This window comes from Pelobates fuscus, chromosome 4 (assembly GCF_036172605.1).
Source record: "Pelobates fuscus isolate aPelFus1 chromosome 4, aPelFus1.pri, whole genome shotgun sequence".
NCBI lineage: Eukaryota > Metazoa > Chordata > Amphibia > Anura > Pelobatidae > Pelobates > Pelobates fuscus.
In genome coordinates, this window is record NC_086320.1 from 337,531,660 (window position 1) to 337,557,425 (window position 25,766).

The 25,766-nt window shown below is 39.3% G+C and overlaps 1 protein-coding gene across 4 annotated transcripts in view; it reads right to left on the reverse strand.

Annotated features, from left to right (window-relative positions):
* The window catches only part of DYNC1I1 (dynein cytoplasmic 1 intermediate chain 1), a 409,243-nt gene that overhangs the window by 170,890 nt on the left and 212,587 nt on the right, over positions 1–25,766 (reverse strand). For all 4 annotated transcript variants that reach the window (XM_063452433.1, XM_063452431.1, XM_063452432.1 and 1 more), the window contains 4 exons: positions 21,814–21,903; positions 18,852–19,014; positions 7,003–7,102; positions 2,613–2,738 (listed from right to left, as the gene is read on the reverse strand). In XM_063452433.1, coding sequence (XP_063308503.1) covers positions 2,613–2,738; positions 7,003–7,102; positions 18,852–19,014; positions 21,814–21,903 — 479 coding nt within the window. The remainder of the gene's footprint in view (positions 1–2,612; positions 2,739–7,002; positions 7,103–18,851; positions 19,015–21,813; positions 21,904–25,766) is intronic.

The following is a 25,766-nucleotide window of genomic DNA, read 5'->3' on the forward strand; positions in this document are numbered from 1 at the left end:
GTCCAATCACATAGAACAGCTACTGTAACTCAAATTGCTGAAAAAATGCTGGCCTTGATAGAAAGGTGTCAGAACACACAGTGCATTGACGTTTGCTGCGTATGGGGCTGCGTAGCCAGATATCGGTCAGAGTGCCCATGATTACCCGTGTCCACCGCAGAAATTGCCGGGGACGTCAGTTTTAGAAATAAATCATGGAGCAATGGAATAAGGCTGCCTGGTTTGATGGATCCCCTTTTCTTTTATATCAAGTAAATGGTTGAGTGGGTGTGTGTCTTTTACACGGGGAAGAGATGGCAGCAGGATGTACTATGGGAAGAAGGCAGGCCAACAGAGGCAGTGGCATGCTCTGGGCAATGTTCTGCTGGGAAACCTTGGCTCCTGCCATTCATGTGCATATAACTTTGACATGTACTATCTACCTAGAGATTGTTGCAGTCCACAAACACCCCTTCATGGCAATGGTGTTCCCTGAAGGCAGTGGCTTCTTTCAGCAGGATAATGCACCCTGCCACACTGCAGAAATTGTTCTGGAATGGTTTAGGAACATGAAAAAGAGTTCAATATGTTGCCTTGACCTTCAAAGTTCCCAAATCTCAATCTAATTGAGCATCTGTGAGATGTACTGGAACAGCAAATACAATGCATGGAAGACGAACCTCACAACTTGCAGGACTTAAAGGATCTGCTAATGTCTTGGTGCCAGATACCACAAGACTCATTCAGTGCTCTTGTGGACTCCATGTATTGATGAATTAGACCTTGGCAGCACAAGGGGACCACATATTAGGCAGATGGTTTTAATGTTGTGGCTGATCAGTGTAAGTCATAATTCAATGTTTCTAACTAAAGATGCACTGGAGAAACTGTACACATATTAAATAAATATATATATATATATACATTTATATGTGTGTGTGTGTGTATATATATATATATATATATATATATATATATATATATATATATATATATATAGTGAAAAATAGTAAACAAAGGCTTGCACTCACGGTCTTCTGTAAAAGTATAATTTCTTTATTCCATTTCCATTAGACTTTTTGTCTGAATTAAGGGACAATATTAAACCCATGGATTCTAGGTCGCAATATATTTAAATACCATTAAGGAAGAAAAAGTAGTTTCATGGTAGAGAGTAATTATGACAAGAGTTAGTAGCATTAATGTTTTTAAAGTATTCATCCGTTTTGCTCCCATTCCTGAATGCAATATTATATTGTTACACCTAGTTGCCAGGGAACCGGTATGTATGCTGTGTAATCCTGGCAACAAACGGTGAGAGAAACACGCTACTTCCTGGTCGTGGCTAAGGACGTCATCAAGCCGCACCAGAACTCGATGTGTTCGCACATGCGCAGAAACGGCAGACGGACGCCGAGAAAGTAGCGGTACAGGTGGTGAGTGATTTTATAATTATTTAATTAGTTAGTTTAGCTATATAAGAGCATTAGTTAGTCTATGTATCATTGTTGTTTTGTTGATCCTAATGAAAGCCACGGACGAGGGCTGAAACGTCGATTTTTTAATGGAAATGGAATAAAGAAATTGTACTTTTACAGAAGACCGTGAGTGCAAGCCTTTGTTTACTATTTTTCACTGCATATTTTGGCTGTGGCTGAATGCACCAGGCACTTATTTGATAAGAAAGTGTGTGTGCAAGCAATAAAAGCGAAATTTATATATATATATATATATATATATATATATATCTAAAGAAAAGAAATTATGTTTTAACTCATATCCCAGAAAAACACTCTCATTGGCCATAGTCTCCAGTGAGAAGAGACATAATATTGATGAAAACTAAATTTTCATTAAACATTAATTTTCAAAGATGTTGACATTTATTTTAAAGGGATACTATAGTGCCAGGAATACAACGGCTCATGCCCCCCCACCGGGTGAAAAAAAGGGTTAAAAGCCCTTTATTTACTCACCTTTTACTGGCCCCGCCCCCTCCAATGGCCCACATGAGCAGGTGCTAATGCCCATGATTGGCAAATGCACATTGAATCAATTCTTTACTATGGTGAGGACGCCCAGCTTCAGATACTAGACCAAAGGTCCATTACGATTCAGGAAGCCCTCTAGTGGCTGTCTGGTAGACAGCCACTGTGGGTGGACTTAGTATTGTGATTGCAGTTTCTCTGGAACTGCAATGTTTTACATTGCAGCATTATGTGCAAAAGGGACACTGCACCCAAACTACTACATTTAGCTGAAGTGGCCTGGGTGCCTACAGTGTCCCATTAAGTGTTTGCATTTACAAAAAAAAATTCTTTATATTAAGTGTGTGCATTTCCAAAAACATTTTTCTTTATATAACATCCTAGCTAGCACTATTAAAGTGATATTTTATCATAAACATGAATATATAGAATCATAACACAATGAATGGAAACTATACATACATAAGTGGGCAGATAGAGGCTTGGAAAAACTTGTCCTGGTACCACATGGCGCAACCCATGGTATTTATCTACGATTTGATATAAGGTATGCTGATTCCTAATAAAAATTCCAAAATTGGGTAACTCATTTGATTTGAACAAAATTGATATTTTCACATTTGTGTGTAAACCAAACTGTCCTACCTGGCAGTGGAATATGTATTCTGGAGTGGTTTTCTTGAACTTCATGTTCCATACTAGTGTGACTCCATCAGGTTCATGCGGTGCATCTTCATTATTATTGTAGGAAGCCACCATCAGCTCTGGATACTGAAATAATAGTTACAATAATGACTATTATAAAAGATAATGAAAATGAAATAAGTTAAACATATATACAGGGAGTGCAGAATTATTAGGCAAGTTGTATTTTTGAGGATTAATTTTATTATTGAACAACAACCATGTTCTCAATGAACCCAAAAAACTCATTAATATCAAAGCTGAATATTTTTGGAAGTAGTTTTTAGTATGTTTTTAGTTATAGCTATTTTAGGGGGATATCTGTGTGTGCAGGTGACTATTACTGTGCATAATTATTAGGCAACTTAACAAAAAACAAATATATACCCATTTCAATTATTTATTTTTACCAGTGAAACCAATATAACATCTCAACATTCACAAATATACATTTCTGACATTCAAAAACATAACAAAAACAAATCAGTGACCAATATAGCCACCTTTCTTTGCAAGGACACTCAAAAGCCTGCCATCCATGGATTCTGTCAGTGTTTTGATCTGTTCACCATCAACATTGCGTGCAGAAGCAACCACAGCCTCCCAGACACTGTTCAGAGAGGTGTACTGTTTTCCCTCCTTGTAAATCTCACATTTGATGATGGACCACAGGTTCTCAATGGGGTTCAGATCAGGTGAACAAGGAGGCCATGTCATTAAATTTTCTTCTTTTATACCCTTTCTTGCCAGCCACGCTGTGGAGTACTTGGACGTGTGTGATGGAGCATTGTCCTGCATGAAAATCATGTTTTTCTTGAAGGATGCAGACTTCTTCCTGTACCACTGCTTGAAGAAGGTGTCTTCCAGAAACTGGGAGTTGAGCTTGACTCCATCCTCAACCCGAAAAGGCCCCACAATTTTGATGATACCAGCCCAAACCAGTACTCCACCTCCACCTTGCTGGCGTCTGAGTCGGACTGGAGCTCTCTGCCCTTTACCAATCCATCCATCTGGCCCATCAAGACTCACTCTCACTTCATCAGTCCATAAAACCTTAGAAAAATCAGTCTTGAGATATTTCTTGGCCCAGTCTTGACGTTTCAGCTTGTGTGTCTTGTTCAGTGGTGGTCGTCTTTCAGCCTTTCTTACCTTGGCCATGTCTCTGAGTATTGCACACCTTGTGCTTTTGGGCACTCCAATGATGTTGCAGCTCTGAAATATGGCCAAACTGGTGGCAAGTGGCATCTTGGCAGCTGCACGCTTGACTTTTCTCAGTTCATGGGCAGTTATTTTGCGCCTTGGTTTCTCCACACGCTTCTTGCGACCCTGTTGACTATTTTGAATGAAACGCTTGATTGTTCGATGATCACGCTTCAGAAGCTTTGCAATTTTAAGAGTGCTGCATCCCTCTGCAAGATATCTCACTATTTTTGACTTTTCTGAGCCTGTCAAGTCCTTCTTTTGACCCATTTTGCCAAAGGAAAGGAAGTTGCCTAATAATTATGCACACCTGATATAGGGTGTTGATGTCATTAGACCACACCCCTTCTCATTACAGAGATGCACATCACCTAATATGCTTAATTGGTAGTAGGCTTTCGAGCCTATACAGCTTGGAGTAAGACAACATGCATAAAGAGGATGATGTGGTCAAAATACTCATTTGCCTAATAATTCTGCACTCCCTGTATATATATTATCCATCAACCAAGAATTAAATATGGCACTTAGCAGTTTCAAAACTGGTGTTCAGTTTACAAGTCACATAGGTAAAACTGTGTACACACTGGAAACATTGAGCACTTATCTCATTACAGTTTGGCCTTTTGTGCAACTTTACACATATATGGTGGTTACTGCACCAGCTTACAGCTCCCTTTCTATCCATCCTGCCTAATCTGTAATTCCCAACAACACAGTTGTCATCATGATGTACAGCAAAAGGAAGCACTTCAGGGAGTTAAAGAGATACTATAGTCACTAAAACAACTTTAGCTTACTGAAGCAGTTTTCGTGTGTAGATAATGCCCCTGCTGTCTCACTGCTCAGTTATCTTTCATTTAGGGGTTAAATCACTTTGTATATGCAGCCTTAGGCACTCCTACCTGCATATGACTTACACAGCCTTCCCATATACTTCCTGTAAAGGAAGATCTAATATTTACAAAAACTGTGTATGGGTGGGTGGTGAAATAATATCAAACTAGTGTAGGCAAGCCACTGTCATGAGGTCACTCCAAAACCTCTATACAAACAACCACAAAATCCTGATTATTAAATCAGAAAAAACAGGGCGCCACAATCACAAAGTTAAATTCAATCTGGAGATACCCATGGATAGGATGCACATTTTTGTGTGTGCTATTGCTTATTTTACCTAGATTTATTACTAATAAAGTGGATATTTTTCTTACATCTATTTGTCCCTCCTATTCATGGGAATCTCTAGATTGAATTTATCTTTGTGATTGTGTCGCCCTGTTTTTTCTGATTTATTAATCAGGATTTTGTGGTTAGATCTAATATTTACACTTCATTTATTGCACAGTCTGTTTAATTTAGAATTTCTGATCTCCTGCACTGATAATAGCTTGCTAGACACTGCAGCAACCTCCGGTATGTAATTAAAATTCGATTTATAGAGAAGGAGATAAAAAGTTCTAAAGTAAGTTACATCTGACTGGAAATTAAATCCTATATAATAGCTTTTAAAAAAAGAAATCATACAACTAAACTACACATCCCAGAAACCACTGTTTTGTGTAGAACTTAAACTTTATATAGTAAACTATGAAGAGAACTAATAATTAGAATAAGACAGCAGGCTGACTAACCCAATTTACGCGGAGTGTATCCTGAGATTAATCCTTAGTGTCCTAAACTTGGGGACACCAAGGAACTGACCTCAGCCAGCACAGCACAAGCACATTATTAGGTGGGCTTCCATTGTGCTGATTGGACTGGGACCATGCAGAGAGCTCTTCAGCAGCACTGTCACAGGCCTCCCATCTGTCCCAGTTTAGGAGGGACAATTCCAATTCTCCTTTCTTGACCTGCCATCCTGACATAGACACCCCAGGACACTGTTCCCAACAAGCATAGTGCAAAAGCATCATTAGACATGCTTGCATTAATTTTAGAGCACTAGAACCTGCAGATAATCCTGAAACAGTACATGCTGCATGGTCTGCACTCAGTGGGCTGGCTGTGGATGATAGACAGGCTTACCTCTGTGGCGGAGCCAGTGAAGCGATTGCACTATTGACCCACCCCATTACCTGCCTGCCACCAATGACCCGCTTCTCTGGACTCAGCAATGGGATGGTATGCTATCTACATGGTCTGTCCTGAGTAAGGCTACCCAGCAGCCCCGTCCTCTTAATAGGTGTGACCAACCTATTATGAGCCTGCTCTAGGCCTGCTCACCCACTATCCTACTTGAATACCTTCCAAAGTTGGGCGGCAAGAGAGAGGCTCTTGGCTGTCCAAGTTACTTCCTGGTAACGTAATGTGTGGGATTTGAAAAAAAAATAGATTTTTAAAAGTGAGTATCTTTTTTATTTCTTCATCATTTTGGATTCTGGACATAAGAGTTAGGTACAGTAATGAAAAATATGCTAATGCTAATATTGGTACTGCTACAACGTGTATTGTAAAAAAAAACCTTTGATTTTCTGCAAATTTAGTTTGATAAAATCTCGCCTATAGTTACTACGGCAACAGTCTGGGCGCTCTGCCAGTTCTTGCATGGACACTGACATTGCCACGTGAACATCCAGTTTTATACCTGCACAGACAAGTAACACGGATAGAAAACTAGTAATTTGAAATGATGGCAAGGTAAGAAAAGTAAATTCCCACCCGAGAGAAATTGAATGCATTTATGCTACGTGAGACCTGCATTATCTTTCAGACTGTGCTGGCACTAAAGTGTCAGTTAAAGGGTTAATATAAATGGAATGTATGTGAGCTTGGCACTCCGCACGCTCCTTCCTGACACTTTAAAGCATTTTCATTATGAAAGCTGTGAGCTGTGTCACTGAAAAACGAGCCCGGTATTTGCTGAAATTAAAGTAAATGCATTGGACATTTTATTAACCTGTTGAATGCTGAAGGCATGAACAAAATATCCCACCATTTCTCATCCTTCTAGCCAATAATAGCTAACCTCAGCACTGCACATATTTCTGACCTGCACTTCCCATGATGCTCGGCCCAGTCTGGTGAGAAGTGTGGTTCAGAGAATACTGGCATACTCAGCTTAGCCATCACAACCTTTGACACTCAAATGGTTAATGTCATTTCCATTGCGAAGGCCATTGGCATCAGTTTATTTGGGGTTTTCTGTTACCTGAATAGACCAGTCAAGGCAAGTGACCACACGATGTTTGGACCAATGCTCATCATAAAATTGCCGATTAAATGACAGGTTGGCGCCAGCTTGAATGTCCCTTAAAACATTAGAGACAGACTTGTTATACATGAAGAAATATCAACAAACAAACTCTTTTTATTATTGTCAAAATTACAAAAATGTAAAATAATTTAAAGTAGCTATTTTAACTTTAAAAATCTCCGTATACCCTACATCTAGAAACTCTAAGCACCAAAATAACTTTAGCAGGCATTTAACAAAGCAGAACATAAGAAATTCTAAAATAAACACACTGCACAATAAGGGACACTAAAAAATGTAGACTTATTTTTCAGGAAGTGTGTAGGAAAACCGTATGAGCAGCAGCGGAACTCCTGGGCCCATGCACTTAGGGCCACTTAGTTGGCATGTGTCATCAGTGGCCCGGTCAGGTTGTTAAAGCACTGCAGTGCAAGACCAGGCCTCTTTAATGATGGCAGTGCTCTTCGAAATAAAATCACTATTTGATTTGACTATATGATTTAAACAGAGGTACGAGGTGTCACTGAAGGAGAATTCAAGCCAACAAAGAACTGCACCAAGAGGTGACCAAGCTACAATAATCACATGCCCACCTTCACACTCAGGAACAGGAGTTGACTCTTAAGGAACAAGGTATTTCAGACACGTTAATGGCTGAGGAGCTCCAGCATTTTTTATGAGACTAGTTGTCTGCATCTTACCACCAAAGCATGCCAAAATGCTGTCCTTTAAGGCTGGATATAGAAAAAATAAGTTGACTATGGCACTTACATCTGCCCCCAGGAATGTCATCGTTTGTTGTCAATTTATGCTGGACAAACGATGTTTGCCCTTCAAGGGAAAACTCAACTTACCTTCACCAACTATCTTTTTTAAATGACCTCATCTGCTCCATTTTAAAATAGAGGAAATCAATGAGCCCCGGTACTTTGTAGTTATGGACCGCTGTACTGCCATATTGCTGGTCTGCTCCAACACCACTGACTGTCCAAAATAATAGGCCATGTTACAGAGAAATGCTGATTGGCACAGTGTGCCGATTTTCTGTGCATGCGCATAAGCCTCCTAATGCTTTCCTATGAGGAAACAATGGAGTGACTGAGATCATCAAGGTTGATGATCTCAGCCGAGGAGGCGGGGAGGCCATGGTGAGACTGGAGGCTTGGGAGAAGTAAAGATAAGTAAAAAATGTTTAGTTCTGGAAGGGTGGAGAGGCGATAATCCAAATAGGTAGGGTAACACTATAGCATTAGGAATACGTTTGCATGTCTAACGCTATAGTGTTCTTTCAAGCGACTTGAGGCAAGTCTCTGTTTTTGGGACCTCACCAGTTTCTCAAGCTTTATTCGCCAAATTCCAGGATCCTCCTCCATCTTTATCAAACTTTTTGGACCTAATCCTCTCTCCAGCCCCTTCCTCCCCTCCCCCCCCATTAAATATCCAAGTAATTTACTTTAGTATAGGTTAGAATTATGTTGTATTCTCATTATCTACTTCTAGTGTGTATTATTTGAATACTATTCTACCAATCTATTTCCCTAATACTTCCCTTACCTTTGTGTCACCATAACCCACTCCCTCTAGCATGTAAGCTCATTGAGCAGGGCCCTTAACCCATCTGTTTCTGTATGTAAAACTTGTCTGATTACGTTTGTTAGTCCACCCATTGTAAAGCTCTACGTAATTTGTTGGCGCTATATAAATATAATAAGCATAATAATATGAGTGTAATAAAAATGAGCAAGTACAAATTATACCTATTAATACAACGTTTTAATTACAGCAGAATATAATGTTATTTTAATGTTTTTAATTTCACAAGTAAAGGAAAGTCCAGAAGCCATTGCTGAAAGTAAATATACAATCTGACAATTGAGAACAGCTTTGTGCAGACTGATGCAGACATGAATAACTTTTATAACCACACTAGAACTTCAAAGGCCATCTTCACAGGCAATAATCTACACCATAAATCTTTCATTTAAAAACAATATTTTTCTTTAACATCACAACAATGCATTACTCGCTATAAAATAAGGCTGTCCAATTACCCCACTGCATATGATTTCAAGTAAAATGTATTCGTATTGCTGCCTGTCTAGTGTCAACCATTTTTCAATCACAATGCAGCCGGCATAACTCAGTGATTATAATAATCTCTGCAAGAAGCTATTGACTTTTTATGTATGTTTGTACTTGGCATGTGCTAGCTAGGCTGGAGCACTTATTCTAGATTTATTATATTAAGATTTCTCGAAAGACTGCGTACAAGGCAGATTATTTTCAAAACTATTTTCTTTCTGTTTGTTTTTGGTTTTTTTACAAATTGTTTTGGTAGGGTGGTAATCAATTATTAAAGTTGTCGTGCATAAAATTTTCACTTTCTTTTCTAAATGTATATTAAAGGAACACTATCATTATTGTTTTATATTACAGCATTTTCTTCACATTTTAATATTTGTATTACATTTTTATTTATTTTAATGTTTGAAGATGGCTGTCAACAAAAGGAAGTATATACATAAATGCATAAATAAGAAACAGATGGTACATTGTAAGTGTGAATTTTTACATTTAATTTTATTTTTCTAACCTCACATGGATCATGGGTAGAGAGTAGAAGGTAAATGGAGGGAAGTCAGAGAGGGCCACGGGGGTCAAATGAGACACAAAAGGGGATTGGGGGGGGGGGAATAAAATGATACACAAAGAGGTCCTGGAGAAAATAAGACACTAAGGGGCCGGGGGGTCACATGAGACACAAAGAGGGGCTGGTGGGAAATAAGATGAGACACAAAGAGGGGCTGGGGGAAGAGACATACAGTGGGGCTTGGGGGAGAAAGAGACACACACAGCGGTTGGAGTAGAAAGAAAAAGACAAAAGGGCTGGGGCTAAGTGACACAAAGGAGGCTGGGGGAAAGAGACATTGATAGGCTGGGGAAGGGTAAAACAAGACATACAAAAGTGCTAGTAGGAAGTAAGAGATACACAAAGGGGTTGTAAGAGATACACAAAGGGATTGTAAGAGACACACAAGAGGGGTGTTAGAAGCACAAAGGGGGAAAATGGGGAATAACATACACTTTAGAGTGAAAGACAATCAAAAGAGGGGATAAGAAACACAAAATGGGGAAAGAAATGTAAAAGTGGGGTTAAAAGAATCACAGGTGAAGATGCACATGGAGGGGTGAATGCATCTTCGTATGTCGCCACCTTTACCTGTAACTCAGTTCTTCTGCTTCAGCAAGAGTCTATGTCAAAGAGTTGACAAGTGAGAGAAAGACCTCTTATTAAATAGGTTTTTCTTCAAATAAATACATTCATTACAAGCCCAAAAACGTACACTCCTGGTTATAACCAATAAAGCCCGGTGCAGGTTTGGCAAGAATTGTACAAAAAAAAAAACGGCGAAAAAACACACTCCAGTGACTTAATATTAGAAAATATAAAACTTAGTTTTTATTTACATCATCCAATAAAATGTCGACGTTTCAGCTCCCAAGTGTAAGCTTTCATCAGCACAACAAATGTTAATGTGTGTATTAATAATTAGAGATGTTCCGAACAGTTCGCCGGGAACTATTCACCGGCGAACATAGCTTGTTCGCGGTCGCCGCGGCGGGCGAACATATGCGATTTTCGGTCCGCCCCCTATTCGTCATGGAGGTGGGAGGGTCTGGGAGGGAGGGTCTGCTGCTGATTGGCTGGAATGTGTCTGCTGACTGTGAGGTACAGGGTCAAAGTTTACTCAATGATGACGAATAGGGGGCGGACCGAACATCGCATATGTTCGCCCGCCGCGGCGACCGCGAACAAGCTATGTTCGCTGGCGAATAGTTCCCGGCGAACTGTTCGGGACATCTCTATTAATAATAAATATAATTATGCCTATAATAGTTATACATATATTAATAAGAATGTTTCTATGCATAACACACACCGACATTTTCTTAATATATCACATATATGTAATGAGCACATGTTTGCCCAGTCTTGTTACTGGGTTCACACTCCAGCACAGTAATATATTGAACGTGAACTCATAGGACTTCAAAATAAACCAGATAACAGCTGTGCATTCACCATTTCAATCCCATTACCAAACTTTCCTTAATATGTCCAGGTAATTGGACCGAAACATTGATTACAGGGAGTGCAGAATTATTAGGCAAATGAGTATTTTGACCACATCATCCTCTTTATGCATGTTGTCTTACTCCAAGCTGTATAGGCTCGAAAGCCTACTACCAATTAAGCATATTAGGTGATGTGCATCTCTGTAATGAGAAGGGATGTGGTCTAATGACATCAACACCCTATATCAGGTGTGCATAATTATTAGGCAACTTCCTTTCCTTTGGCAAAATGGGTCAAAAGAAGGACTTGACAGGCTCAGAAAAGTCAAAAATAGTGAGATATCTTGCAGAGGGATGCAGCACTCTTAAAATTGCAAAGCTTCTGAAGCGTGATCATCGAACAATCAAGCGTTTCATTCAAAATAGTCAACAGGGTCGCAAGAAGCGTGTGGAAAAACCAAGGCGCAAAATAACTGCCCATGAACTGAGAAAAGTCAAGCGTGCAGCTGCCAAGATGCCACTTGCCACCAGTTTGGCCATATTTCAGAGCTGCAACATCACTGGAGTGCCCAAAAGCACAAGGTGTGCAATACTCAGAGACATGGCCAAGGTAAGAAAGGCTGAAAGACGACCACCACTGAACAAGACACACAAGCTGAAACGTTAAGACTGGGCCAAGAAATATCTCAAGACTGATTTTTCTAAGGTTTTATGGACTGATGAAATGAGAGTGAGTCTTGATGGGCCAGATGGATGGGCCCGTGGCTGGATTGGTAAAGGCCAGAGAGCTCCAGTCCGACTCAGACGCCAGCAAGGTGGAGGTGGAGTACTGGTTTGGGCTGGTATCATCAAAGATGAGCTTGTGGGGCCTTTTCGGGTTGAGGATGGAGTCAAGCTCAACTCCCAGTTTCTGGAAGACACCTTCTTCAAGCAGTGGTACAGGAAGAAGTCTGCATCCTTCAAGAAAAACATGATTTTCATGCAGGACAATGCTCCATCACACGCGTCCAAGTACTCCACAGCGTGGCTGGCAAGAAAGGGTATAAAAGAAGAAAATCTAATGACATGGCCTCCTTGTTCACCTGATCTGAACCCCATTGAGAACCTGTGGTCCATCATCAAATGTGAGATTTACAAGAAGGGAAAACAGTACACCTCTCTGAACAGTGTCTGGGAGGCTGTGGTTGCTTCTGCACGCAATGTTGATGGTGAACAGATCAAAACACTGACAGAATCCATGGATGGCAGGCTTTTGAATGTCCTTGCAAAGAAAGGTGGCTATATTGGTCACTGATTTGTTTTTGTTTTGTTCTTGAATGTCAGAAATGTATATTTGTGAATGTTGAGATGTTATATTGGTTTCACTGGTAAAAATAAATAATTGAAATGGGTATATATTTGTTTTTTGTTAAGTTGCCTAATAATTATGCACAGTAATAGTCACCTGCACACACAGATATCCCCCTAAAATAGCTAAAACTAAAAACAAACTAAAAACTACTTCCAAAAATATTCAGCTTTGATATTAATGAGTTTTTTGGGTTCATTGAGAACATGGTTGTTGTTCAATAATAAAATTAATCCTCAAAAATACAACTTGCCTAATAATTCTGCACTCCCTGTATATGCAAATGCGGTCTGCTTAAAATAAATCTGCACTTTTGTTTATTTTAAAGCCTATAAGTGCTTTCTTTCACGTTGGAGTAACAGTTTTAAATTTTAAGTTATCTTTTCCGCCTCTATATCTGCACACTCTGCTGGCGCGACGCATAACTGGGCTGGTATAGGATTTTTTTCTAGGGCTGCTTTTAGTTCCCAAACTGGGCCTGATTAAAAAGCTCTTTTTTAAGAAAAAAAACTTTGGTTACTGTCACATGATGTCACATGTCCTATGTCACTGGACTGAGATCTCAAGTGACTCTCAAAAAATCATTGCCAGAATACTTCCTACATGTCTCCCTTCTGAACCTATTTAGAACAAAACCAACTCTTTCAATGTGAATGAATCTATGTGTACATTACATACCTCCCAAAATTTCAGATGGACAAAGAAGGACACTTTAATTTTAGGGGTGTGAGTGGGGTGTGGCTAGGGGCGAGGCTGTTCTTAGAAATTTTCGCTAACTTATTAATAACAATTTATGCAACTAAAATGTAATTTAGAACAAGAACAGAGTATCTTATTTACAGAGACTGATTTCTAAACACATTTATTGTTGATAAAGACACATTACTGTATTATTACTGTGAAGCACAGTTGTACACTCAGTCACACCAACAATATGGAGCTCCTTGAAAAGAGGGACACTAGGATGGAAAAGACGGGCCAAGGGATTTGGGTCCAAAATAGAGACTGTTAATCCTAAACAGGGACACTTGTGACGTATGTGCTTATGGCTATAGTGCCAATATTATTAACAATGCCATTACAAAGTATTTACTTGGTGGCCCCTTTAAGGATTAACCTGCACTAATTTACATCATTTAAAGGCGTGCAGCTTACTCTCAGATGTAGACATAAATTGTGAATTCAGATTCAGGTACCATAACATTTAGCATTGGGGACATGGATGTTGGACGGGGGTAGAACACAAGGAAGAAATGCTGAAGGGCGTAACTGCCTGGAAAAGGAGCCTTTAAAAAGTGAGTGATTCAAAAACGTATAAAACTGTCTTGCACAGCCTCAATACCCTGAATTTACTTTACGCAGTGTGTGTGTGCATCTCATGTAGTTCTCACATGGCAAATCTAGGCAGAGCAGAACAGGGATGGCAGGACTGTTGCCACAAACTGGGACTGTTCTGCCAAATGCAGGACTGTTGGGAGGCATGAAATATGTATAAAAATCTAATCTGTAATATTGTGGCAACAATTTCAAAGTCTAACTTTTTTTTAATTTTTTTTTACCTGTAAACCTATATTACTGTTATGCATTCTACTGCATCAGGATTATGCCGTTCAAAACTATTGCTTATCTGTTTAGTTTATAAAACCTTACATACAATATACAGATGATCAGAATCAAACAATTATAATGATACAGTTTTTATTTTATACAAACACAATCTATCGATTATACAAACTACGGTGCAATTCTAATTCTCTTTAGAATTTCCAATATTTTAATTAATCATAGCAAGAACAAAAAAACGATTTGAACATTTTGCAAAATATAAGAATTATTTGCATTGCATGACTCGGGGTACAAAGTGCAACAGATCATAGGTAGAAATATTGTCTTCCTAAAATATTGAAAGCCAAACATATTTAATTGGGCAATTAAAAAAATGCCAGACATGATCTACTCTTTCAGTTTTCTCTTGTGTAAAAGTGTCCTCCCGTTTGTTTGTCTCATAGCTTCTAATTCATTTCTTCAATGGAATTCTTCTGATTAAACACCTGTGAATTTTAATATTCACTAAAGAAAATATATTGAGATTGAGAAATACATGCAGACTTTTAACACATATTGTACACATTATTGGCAGTCTTACAAATAGATTTAACATAGCTTTGTAGAGACACTACTAGATCATTCACGCCAGCCATGCTAATGAGATTGACATATATCACACACAAGAACAGCCGGGAGTAATGAGATATTATGGTCATAGAAACTAAACACCAAAAACTGAGCCTTAGTAACTGGAAATGATGTAGGCATTGTCCATAAAATGTATTTAATATAATGAAATTATCCGAATTAATGTTACCAAAATACTATATAACAAGAACCACCGTAATTATTTTATACAAACACAGAAATGAATTTTCACAGTTCTATTAGAATATAGAATATAATTTCATATCCGATTCACAATTTCATATCGATAAAAGAACAGCTTGTTAAATCTATAGGTTTTAAAACAATCAAACCCTTTAACAAATTTAGAATATTTTTCATTTTGTGATAATTCATAATACCCTCTGCAAATACCTTCAACACGCTGAGAAGGTACATTAATAACCAGTTTAAAAAACAAAACAAAAAAAACAATACTCTCCAAATAATACAACATAAGTTTGCAGATACCTGCAAAAAACACTGATGGTTTGTTTTGTATATATGTTTATTTTATCATTTATGTTTTTTACATTTGGGCAAGCCAATGACTAACAAATGCATATAATGCAGATTTAATAAAAATAAAATAATTACTTGATATCTGGTTTCAAGTAGGCTGCAAGAGCTTTCGTTAAAGGGTTACTCCAATTGTCATAACCTTCACTGTCCGCTAAAGTGGTTATGATGGCAGGAGTACTTTGGCCTGGTTGCCTGGCAAACCGTTTAGCAATGGTTTGCCCCTTACCAGGGTCTGATGCTCCCATTGCGGTGACGTGCTTCCGGCTTCTGCAAAGCCGCAGAATCCATTCATTTTGCTCTGTGCAATGAACGTTGCGCATAATTGACATTAGCCAGCACGGAATTCTAGTTTCTGATGACACCCCAATGAAGCTGCTGCTGGTGAAGTTACACCTCTGGCAGCAGAGGGGTTTAAATCCATATGTCAAGCATTCCATAGCGAAACGCTACACATACAAACTCCAGGCACCATGACCACTTCAAATCACTAAAGTGGTCATGGTGCTTGAAGAAGCCCTTTAATCATGAGAATTTGGCTTGCCCGACCATTCACATGACCCTTTCTTATATTTCACAATAAGAAGACAATATAAATAAAACCAGATATCAGTACAACTCTAAAGCCGCCAACGTCTAGGCCTGTGACTCCTGACATTTAAGGCCAGAGTAATTGAACTAAAAATATGACTGACGTTTTTTCTCTGATAATTCACCATACTGTTGGGAGCTGGTTGGTGACCTGGCGTCTGACATAAAGAGCAGTGCATCGATGGTTCAGAGAAACAGGATGATTTTCAAATGCCAGCCTACTTATAATTCCAAATGGGCACCAATCTGGGTAAAAGTCGCAGTAACTATCCACTCTCTGATTAAAAATTAGTTTGTACAGATACATCGAATTGCGGGATACGCATTTATGCAGGGCAACTATCTTCTTTCTAAAAAAAAGTATTTTGTTGAGCTGAAGAATAACATTCAGTTGAATATTTGTGCCCTGCTTGAATATTTTTCCTAACCGAGTCAGCTTTCAATTCATCTCGTTCACTGTTCAGTCAATTTATCTCCTACGTAGATGTTTTCAAAAAAAAATTCATAGGTACATAAACACACATCCACATATATACACAAAGAAAAGCACTAAAATATTCCTGAATACACTTTTCACACAAGTGAGAACAGAGAGCACAATGTAATACTTTTATTTTGCCTTAAAACTGTTGCACATTAAATAGCTTTTATTTTTTAAAATTTCCATCATACTATTTTAGGAATCACCTTCTAAACAAATTCTTCCTTGCCTGTAACGTAACATTGATTTGGTTATTTGTAAAGAGACCTTTGCTTACAAAATCTGTTCCCTTTTCTGTTTATAACTTTTTCATTAGTTACGACAGAGCCAGCAACCAAGACGTACATTAGATTTATTTTATACCTGCAACAATATGATAGTTTGTCATTTAAACATTGTATAAACATCGTGATCTGGCCAACAATATTTTTGGACACAAACGGCCCTTAAAATTACCCGAGAGCATATATATATTTTTTTCCCCTTGGCATATGCTTTATAAACTCTGTAGAATTAATTTGTCAAAAGATGTGTTGATCATTATTTACTTATTACTGCAATAAGAAACTGCTGTGTTCAGGGTTCATTAATCTGCACTGAACGAATTCACAAATATTTTACAGAAATTGGGAAATTATCACGCACAACGCATAAAATCACTGTTTGCCATTTATTGAAAAAGAAATAAAAAATCGCTTCATATATAAATATAATTAAAAAAAATAAAACATATAGTCAGGACACAAAAACATAAATATATGTTTTGGGTGAGTATGCTATAAGTTATAATTAGAACAGATAGCCTTGTGCCATCCCACCCAGAGTAAGAGTACGACATTGTAAGTTAGAACGTTTGTAAGTTAGGTTACAAAAATAGGTATCACACTACTGCTAGATGCCTAGCACAATAAATATTTGGGGGGATTATACAGTACAAGTAGATTTCTAATGGCAAATTTGAATGTTTCATAATGAACAACAGGGGATCTACGTTTATGGCAGCAATTAATGACTCCACATCTGAGTATACTTCTATAAATCAGCCCTTTATGAATGCTGGGTAGGAACTGCGATATTTATACTATCTAGAGCAGTCCATCTATCAGTGTGTCTGCGCATGCGTTTCTCTGTGTGTTCAGTATTAGTGTGGCATTTTCTGCGTGTGCAATTGCAGTATCTGATTGTGTCCAGTGCCAGTGTACGAGTAATTGTCAATGTTATAGGGACACTATAGGCACCCAGAACACTTAATCTTGTTGAAGTGGTCTGGGTGCACTGTCCACTGTCCCATTAATCCTTTAAGGGAAAACATTGCTTTTTTAGAGATACTGTGTTTTCACTGCAATGTTAAGACTGCCTGTAGTTGCTGTCTCCCAGACAGCCACTAGAGGCGCCTCCTGCATTTACATGGAGTTTTACTCTGCGAAAAGACGCTAGACGTCCTCAATGAATGCATGAGGACACCTAGCATCGTCTAAATACCAATAGGAAAGCACAGATTTAATGCTTTCTTATGGGAAAGGACTAATGTGCGTGCGGCACTCATTAGGTTCCACCTTGCAATGATGTCGGAGGTGGAATAAGGTTAGTGTTTAAAGGGCATGGGATAGAGGGACACTATAGTGTGTCCTTAAAGTGACCATGTTCTTGTTTGATTCTTGGAGATGTTTTTTTTCATCAGAATAAATGGCTTGTTTTAGGCAATTGCTAGTAATTTCACACACCAGTAAAGATTACTGTGTCCTACACTCCCTCGTGCCTCTATCCCTCACACTCTTATGTCTCTGTTCCACACTCCCTTGCTACTCTGTCCAACACTCCATTGTTACTCTGACTAACACTCTACCTTGTTATTCTCTCCAAACCCCCTTGTTTCTCATGTCCCATGCTCCCTTTCTCCTTTGTCATTTGCATGCTTTAGACAAAAATATCAACGCTGGAAACATAGTGGAGTGTTAGATTTTTTTTTCTTTCTGAAATTAACTTTTTTTATATAGCATCTACTAATATTACATTTATTGATTAACCCTGTATAGGTCAAGAGCATCAACAATATCATTTTCACAGCTGCTGGCTAGCTTGACTCTCTTAACAATTTGGAAGGATTTAAGAAAATAAAAAAATAAAAACATTTATTTGTTTGTAACATGCTAGGTAACTAAGTTAGTAGTTTTCTAGGAGCGATGGCAGTTAAATTAATTTAGCAAAAGAACAGAAATTTATTTTAAATACAAAACAATATATATATATATATATATATATATATAAAACAATATATAACAATATATATGCAAAATTGTGCTTCAAACTGGGGTTTTTTTTTTTTGTTTGTTTTTTTTCCTTTTGGATCAACAGCAAAAAACAGGTGTGAGGAAGGCTGAACTTGATGGACGCAAGTCTCTTTTCAGCTATCTAACTATGTAACTATATAACAGATTAGACAATATATATATATAAATAAAATATATATAACAGATTAGACAATATATATATATATAATCAATATATACATGACAGATTAGACAATATATATAGAAACAATATATATATATATATATAACAGATTAGACTGACCCTTCTTTATCTTCTAAGTCTCCTCCACTGTAGTCAAAGAATATATTTGAGTCTTCAGCCAAAGCTCGTTCAATCACACGAATGGTGCGGTCAAAAAATATAAGGAATTCCTCTGAATGGATAGCCTGTTGCTTTTCTTCTTCAGTCAGTTCTCTTGGCGGTGCTTTGAGACAAGAACATAAAAACTGACATAAATGCATTTTATTTAACATGCTTTATATAACATGTCATTCTACCTGATAATTATGGATGCCAAGTTAAAAACTGCATACCACACTAAAGTGTTTAAACTTTTTTTTTTTTATGAGATTTCACTTATCTCATTTATTACTAGAGGACTGGCGGGCAAAGTAGTTCAATACATTGCTCATCACACTTGCAGATAGGCTCAGTGAAAATAGAAAACGAGAATTAAAATTCATATATTTTTTTTGTAGTTATTTTTTATGTTTACGCATATACATGGAATTACGTGGAATTGAAAACATTTAAATCTGCCTTCAAGGGCTAAAAATTATGTGCGCTACAGTGCACAAAATGCAAAATGTAGATTCTCCCCTAAATTGAATATTGGGGATGCTGTGAACTGTAATTGGAATAAAAATTAAACTGTCTTTGCTTCACTAAGAATTGTATACGTTTACAGTCCAAATCTAGAAGGCAGATGTACCTTAGCTTTAATTTTTCACTTATTATTATACATTCCTGTTATTAGTTTCACCTTGCTGTTTTTATGAATGTTAGATTTAAAACTACTGTATATATGTTGCAAATATTGCAGTTCATGATGTGGGACCCCTACTGCCTCTGATTGCCTCTATTGCCCTCAATCTCTCTCTTGCTACATCCTGGGTTCTCATAAACCTCACTGTACATTTAATTTAATGTTTTCTGGAATCATTTTAGCTACAAATAGCAGCCATTTTTCCTAGCATCATATAAGCTCTGCATTTACACTCAAAAATCTATATACTTAATAGGCTGAGTCCTGTTTATAAAACAGTCGGCAAGTCTTATTTTTTTTTTTTACTGATTTACAAACATAACTATTTTTTCATATATGGTGGTTTTAGTAAATTCTATTTAAATTCTATTTAAAAAAAAAAAAATCAAGTTTAATCCACCTAGCCTCCGTACCTTTGGGAGTGCTGGAGTGGATTCTTCCCTGTTGCCCAGTGGGGCTAGCTGTAGCTCGGCGGGTGGTCAGGCAGGCGGGCGCAGAGTGGAGGCGGGCGGCGAGGGAACTCAGGAGAGAGTGATCCCTCGCCGCCCGTCTCCAACATAAGATAGATGCCAGTCTTGGGGGGGGCCCAAAGGTGCCCAGCCGACCAGCTCCTGAGCCCCCAGGATAAGAGGCTGGCAAGGCATCTGCCAGGGCGTTTGGGGGAGGCTTTTTTTGCCTCCACCTGAAAGTGCCGCCCAAGGCAAATGCATTGTCAGCCTCACAGTAGATACACATAGGAAAACATTGGATTTGTAGAGCTTGTCATGGAGGCAGATCAGGGGCAAAGCAAGCACAAGCCAAACACAGCCCTGACCAATCAGCTTCTCCTCATAGAGATACATTGAATCAATGCATCTCTATGAGGAATGTTCAGTGTCTCCATGCAGAGGGAGGAGACTCTGAATGGCAGTACTGCCTACTGTGCAGCACTGCCACAGTAAGCACCTCTAGTAGCCATGTGAGGAGTGGCCAGTGGAGGTATCCCTAGCAATTATTATTAAAGGACCACTCTAGGCACCCAGACCACTTCAGCTTAATGAAGTGGTCTGGGTGCCAGGTCCAGCTAGGGTTAACAGAGAAACTGCTATGTTTATAAATTAGTTAAGCCTTCCCCTTTTTCCTCTAGTGGCTGTCTCACTGACGGCCGCTAGAGGCGCTTGCGTGATTCTCACTGTGAAAATCACAGTGAGAGCACGCAAGCGTCCATAGGAAAGCATTATGAATGCTTTCCTATGTGACCGGCTGAATGCGCGCGCAGCTCTTGCCGCGCGTGCGCATTCAGCCGACAGGGAGGAACGGAGGCGGAGAGGAGGAGGAAAGCTCCCCGCCCGGCGCTGGAAAAAGGTAAGTTTTTACCCCTTTCCCCTTTCCAGAGCCGGGCGGGAGGGGGTCCCTGAGGGTGGGGTACCCTCAGGGCACTCTAGTGCCAGGAAAACGAGTATGCTTTCCTGGCACTAGAGTGGTCCTTTAACAATCAATACTACTAGGTGGGCCTGACGAGTGGTGCCTACCCCATCTTTTACCACAGACAATACCTGGTCTCTTGGTTCCATAATCTAGGCCCAGTGCATTATGCTACTCTGTGCTACAGCACTAAAAGGGTTAACTGGAAATGTGTCTTGTAGTTGCAATGATAATTTATTTTTAAGTGCACTTTTTTTATTTATTTTTTTTCAAGGTAGTAAACGCTATGTGGTGATCGGAATTAGTTAATGTTTTTATTTTTAAAAATCGGTCATTTGCACAGATATATGTAATTATTTATTTACAATTACGTGTATGTAGCTGTTACAAGGAACACTAGGAAGTTATGAGTTAACTGAAAGGGTGATTTTATCAAAGTACTGAAACCTTTTCACAAACGGTATATTTTTTAATGATGCTATTTGCTCTGTGCAGCTCAAACTACAGGGCTACAATATTATAGGCAGAAAATAGAAAAAGAAGAAATCTGGGCACACTGCATAGCTCCCGTACTGTACAAAAAACCTAGTTAGAGCCAAGCAACTCTCCCTGAATTTAGGCACTATGGGGGCAATCTATGTACATTATGTGGCCGCCAGTATGCTTCTTTTTTTGTGGTGTTACAATCAGCACACAAAGTAACGTATATTATGGTAAGTAAATGTAGTAAAAAATAACAGTGACATACCATAATTGATTATATAATCCTTTAGCCTTGACAATTACCCACTCACTACAAAGGCTTAAACCCCAAGGAATTCACCTTATATTTACCTTCTTTTGAGTCTTGCTTGTCATTGTTTTTTTCAAACTCAGAATCGTGGTCTATTTTCATGTCCACCGTTTCCTCATCTTCTTCTTCCTCTGCATAACAAAGGGTTATATAAAGTATATTTATAAAATATAATTAAAAGCAGCACATGAACAATACAATAAAGAAAATGCAGCCAGGAAACAGCTCACCAATGTACGTCAATATTTACATTCAAAGAAATGGGGTATTCTTTTTTTTTTTGTTTTGTTTGTTTGTTTTGCAATAATCAGAGGCTTTCATAGAAGTGCAATCTTCCAGTTCAACACAGGCAATAATGCTTGGAAAAACGTTTTCAAAGAAAAACCAAGAAGAGCTGTTAAATATGTTGTACAGATTATTGACCATCTTTCTTTTATGCGTTTGCCTTCTTCACAATCAATATAGAGGAAATATAATTAACTCCAGCAATTACATTGCTGAATCTGTTTTATTCATTTTAGGTACAGTGTGTATTTCAATGTAAAAAAAACTACACTGAACAAACTTTTTTCATTCAAACACCAAATTGAATAAGAATTATATTTACCAAACTGATTAAAGGTAGAGTTGGCTGAACAAATATACAGAGATAAATAGTAAATAAGCACACGGTGACTCCCACAGCCTAGAGAAACAGTCATAATACATTGACTTTCATTATTGTTATTATTTATAAAGTGCCAACAAATACTGTAGCGCTGTACAATGGGTGGACAAACAAACAAGAAGCTGCAACTCGACAACTAGGATGTACAAAAACAGAATGTGCTGAGGGCAGGGCTGGTGCAAGGATTTTTGCCGCCCTAGGCAAAAAACAATTTGCCGCCCCCCATATGTCCTGTCCACCATGTGACATCACAATGCCCCGCCCATATGCTCTGCCATATGGGCCAACGCCAGTCTTCACAAAGTGTCTTTTATCTGAAAAGTGTGTTTACATTAAAAAGCCTACAGGCACGGGCTACATACACCAGAACCACTACATTAAGCTGTAGTGCTTCTGGTGACTATAGTATCCATTTAATGTGAGATTAGTGCCACTAATAATATATTGGATTGCCTACTTACCAACAGATGAGGACAAGAGGCTGATGATGAGCTCGGTCTTGCTCCACAGGTCTGGTGTAGAAGAGGCTCTCTGGAGACTGTTTGTAACAGTGCTCACAACAATTAACGAACATGAAGCAGCTCTATTTTTTGGGGCCCCTTACACAGCTCAAGGTCTGGGCCCCCAGTGCTTGACCGTGAGTATGCCTACAATGCCCACCCATAAATCCACCTACATGGCCCACCCCTGAGTTCTCTCACAGGGAGTGGAGTGTATGTGTGTAGGGGATGTGTTATTGTAGAGGATGTAATGTATGTGTGTTCTTATAGAATGTAGTGTATAGCGATACCAATTTGTGTAAGGGATGTAGTGTGTGTATAGTGGATGCATTGTATGTTTCTGTGTGTGTGTGTGTGTGTGTGTGTAAGGGATGCAAGGTGTGTTTCTGTGTATGTAATTGAATGCAGTGGTTGTCTGTAAGGGGTGCATTGAGTGTGTAAGAGATGCATTTTGTTTCAGTGTGTAAGAGAATGAGTGTTTGTTTGTGTGGCTCCCTCGCCAAATCCCTTAGTGGACTTCCCCCCCTCCTCCTCCAGTGGTCCTTACCCACCCCTCCCCCAGTGGTCCTTACTCCTCCCTCTGTGGTCCTTACTTCCCCCTCCCCCAGTGGTCCTTATCCCCCTCCCCCAGTGGTCCTTATCCCCCCCCAGTGGTCCATACCCCCCCCCAGTGATCCTTATCCCCCCCTCCTCCCCCAGTGGTCCTTACTCCCCCTTCCCTCTGTGGTCCTTATCCTCCCCGCACCCCCAGTGGTCCTTTCCCCCGCCCTCCCCCAGTGGTCCTTTCCCCCCCTCTCCCCCAGTGGTCCTTATTCCCCCCATCCCCTCTCCTCCCCCAGTGGTCCTTATCCCCCCCCCATCCCCTCCCCTCCCCCAGTGGTCCTTATCCCCCTCATCCCCTCCCCTCCCCCAGTGGTCCTTATTCCCCCATCCCCCCCCCAGTGGTCCTCATCCCCCCTCCCCCAGTGGTCCTTAACCCCCCTCCCCCAGTGGTCCTTATCCCCCCCCCAGTGATCCTTATCCCCCCAGTGATCCTTATTTCCCCCCCAGTGGTCCTTATTCCCCCCCCCCCTCCTCCCCCAGTGGTCCTTACTCCCCCCTTCCTCTGTGGTCCTTATCCTCCCCCACCCCCAGTGGTCCTTTCCCCCCCCCCCCCCAGTGGTCCTTATTCCCTCCCATCCCCTCCCCTCCCCCCAGTGGTCCTTATCCCCCCCATCCCCTCCTATCGTGGTCCTTATCCCCCCATCCCCTCCCCCCCAGTGGTCCTTATCCTCCCCCCACCCCCAGTGGTCCTTATTCAGTTATGGTGCCTACATTGTCCCTTTAAGTCAGTTAATAAAGAAAAACACATGTTGAGACTACTTTACTCCCGGAATTGTTCGAAAAAAAATATATTTGCTTAAAGATAAAATCTGAAGGTTAGTCACAGAATCTGTCTTGTTTCCCTTTAGTAACAACCACTTCTTCATCTTGTCACCCTACATATATGAAAGCTGCTGAGTTTTTGGGTACTCACCATATCAGCTCTGTAGCCAAGCAATGTTTTGGTTTTATTAGAAAATTAGTGGGTTTTAGTTACATGTTACGTAAATATGTAGCCTTTTAAAAGTGATTCTGGTCTGAAAACCTCTTTCAAAACAACAACTTTGATCTTTAGAACAAATGTGTCTTAATCTTGTTAACCCCTTAAGGACCAAACTTCTGGAATAAAAGGGAATCATGACATGTCACACATGTCATGTGTCCTTAAGGGGTTAAAGGAACCAAGAAGGTGTGCTTAAGTTAGTTTTGCAAATTGTGTAAAGACACGTACAATTCTAAAAGGCAGCTATTTTTCAGTCACTCATCTCGAACACACTTACTATTAACATTATATTAGTTAGCAATACCTAAATTATTTGTGAAAAATAGGGGAAAAAAACACACAAAACTTTACAAATTACAATTTTTTCAACATATTTTAAAATATTTGTTCCTATTTTCAAAATAAATATTGGGTTAGATTTATTAGCGTATCACATGGACTTTGTTCTGGTGGCACTGCACATTTACCCCAAAATCTTAAATACTAGCATTCGTAGGGCAGGCTGACTATCACTATATCAATGAAAGACAGATTGTTAGCAATAACAGACTGAACTGCAGAATAACGATTGCAGGATTTATAAAAAAATGTTGGGAGTCCCTCGGAATCTGAGATTAATTAGGTGATAGTAAATGCCCCTTCCTCCCTGTAGGTGAGAGGAGGGGTGGGTAAAAGGAATAATAAACTGGCCAGGTGCCTGGCAAATGGCTCCAAACTTTTTATTCACTTTAAATCAATTATTACAAACAGCACAATCTGGTACTTTGGTACGGATGTGGTACAAGAGTTCCAACATGATTAGAAAGTGATGTTTGAGCACCACCGTTGGTCTGGGACTGTCTATATTTAGTAAATAGACATTTTGCTCCTAACTCTTCTTGAAAGTATAGACCGTCAACTCTTAAACGATTACAATATATTTTTAGATAGCCAATTAAGTTATAATTACAATTATCTTCTTGTTGATAAAGATAAAGTCAGGTCACTAAGATTAAAGGAACACAATAGGGTCAGGAACACAAACATGTATTCCTGACCCTATAGTGCTGAACCCACCATTTAGTTGGCTTGCCCCCCCTTAGCAGCCCCTATAAAAGTTTACAACTCACCTTATTTCCAACGCCGCGCGGGTCCGCCCCCTTTGTGACATCATCAAAATGGCAGATTTTTAGCCAATCCAATGCTTTCTCATAGGGAAATGCATCTCTATGAGGAAAATTCAGCGTCTCCATGCAGAGCGGG